Source organism: Sinocyclocheilus grahami, unplaced genomic scaffold (genome assembly GCF_001515645.1).
Source record: "Sinocyclocheilus grahami isolate Dianchi unplaced genomic scaffold, SAMN03320097.WGS_v1.1 scaffold2834.1, whole genome shotgun sequence".
NCBI lineage: Eukaryota > Metazoa > Chordata > Actinopteri > Cypriniformes > Cyprinidae > Sinocyclocheilus > Sinocyclocheilus grahami.
In genome coordinates, this window is record NW_015508010.1 from 5,346 (window position 1) to 6,386 (window position 1,041).

The 1,041-nt window shown below is 35.6% G+C and overlaps 1 protein-coding gene across 1 annotated transcript in view; it reads left to right on the forward strand.

Annotated features, from left to right (window-relative positions):
* Positions 1–6: 6 nt before the first annotated feature.
* LOC107575714 (DNA repair protein XRCC1-like) overlaps positions 7–1,041 on the forward strand; it is a 17,198-nt gene continuing 16,163 nt past the window's right edge. Inside the window, exons 1-3 of the mRNA XM_016262061.1 lie at positions 7–45; positions 162–291; positions 887–1,023. Coding sequence (XP_016117547.1) covers positions 13–45; positions 162–291; positions 887–1,023 — 300 coding nt within the window. The 5' untranslated portion in view covers positions 7–12. The remainder of the gene's footprint in view (positions 46–161; positions 292–886; positions 1,024–1,041) is intronic.

A 1,041-nucleotide genomic window follows, 5' to 3' on the forward strand; every position in this document is an offset into this window, starting at 1 on the left:
GTGGAATTACAGATGGAGCGAGCATCTGCTGTAGGATTCATTGATGTTAGTGTTAACATAAAAATCACCTACTATTATCTGATATGTATTCTTGGCGTATTAATGTTCACGATATTCCTGTCTTTCTTTGTAAAGACAACTGTGGCTCTGCGTTCATTCAGGTTGATGTCGGCCGCTCCTCCTGGTCATCAGACCATCTTTATGTCACCCTGCTGCCCACTGCAACACTCATGAGTCCAGTGGACTCGAAACAGGGCACTGGCCGTCAAAATGTGAGCATGTTTAAAAAAGGTATAAAACATGCAAATCCCTCACCTTTGCTACAAACTCAACCCTCCGCTATTCCTCACTTAGAGGTCGCATTTGTGATTCTCTGTGGTCAAAACAGACTAAAGACATTTTTTTGAATTAATGCTCTAAATTTTATTTCAATAATATTTTTACTGTAATATTTTGTATTTTGAGTGGATTTCATAGTACTAAACAATATTCATTTCTAAATGATGCATCATTTATTTCTATATAAAATAATGTAAATACTAGAAAATATTTCATTAATGCAAAATTGAAGTTAAAAATAGGATACATTTATGTAAAATCCACACATTCAAGGCATTGGATATATATTTAGATATTTTCAAATACTACTGCATCAAGACTGATTAGTCAAAAAACTGTATATGTATTTTTGTACGTTTTTGTTTTTCCCATTCATTTCCTGTCATTTTTGACTGTGAAGATCACAAGTGTAACTGTTTTTTAAAGACCATTTAGCCTTTTCTAATCATGTCCACCTTGTTTTGTTCTTAATGCAAGTGCGTACGATTTAATTGTGTTCATTGGCATTGAAAGACTGAGGTAATGATTTAAATGTGTCCGTGTCCAGTTGATTTTCGAGTCACTTGCACTCAGCCTTTCAACAAACAGTCACAGTTTGGTCTGTCCTTTCTGCGCATCCGCACCATGGAAGACGAGGCCGAATATTCCTCAGTGCAACATGAAGATACTGCTGCTGAAAATCTGGTGAGAGATTTGATGTTT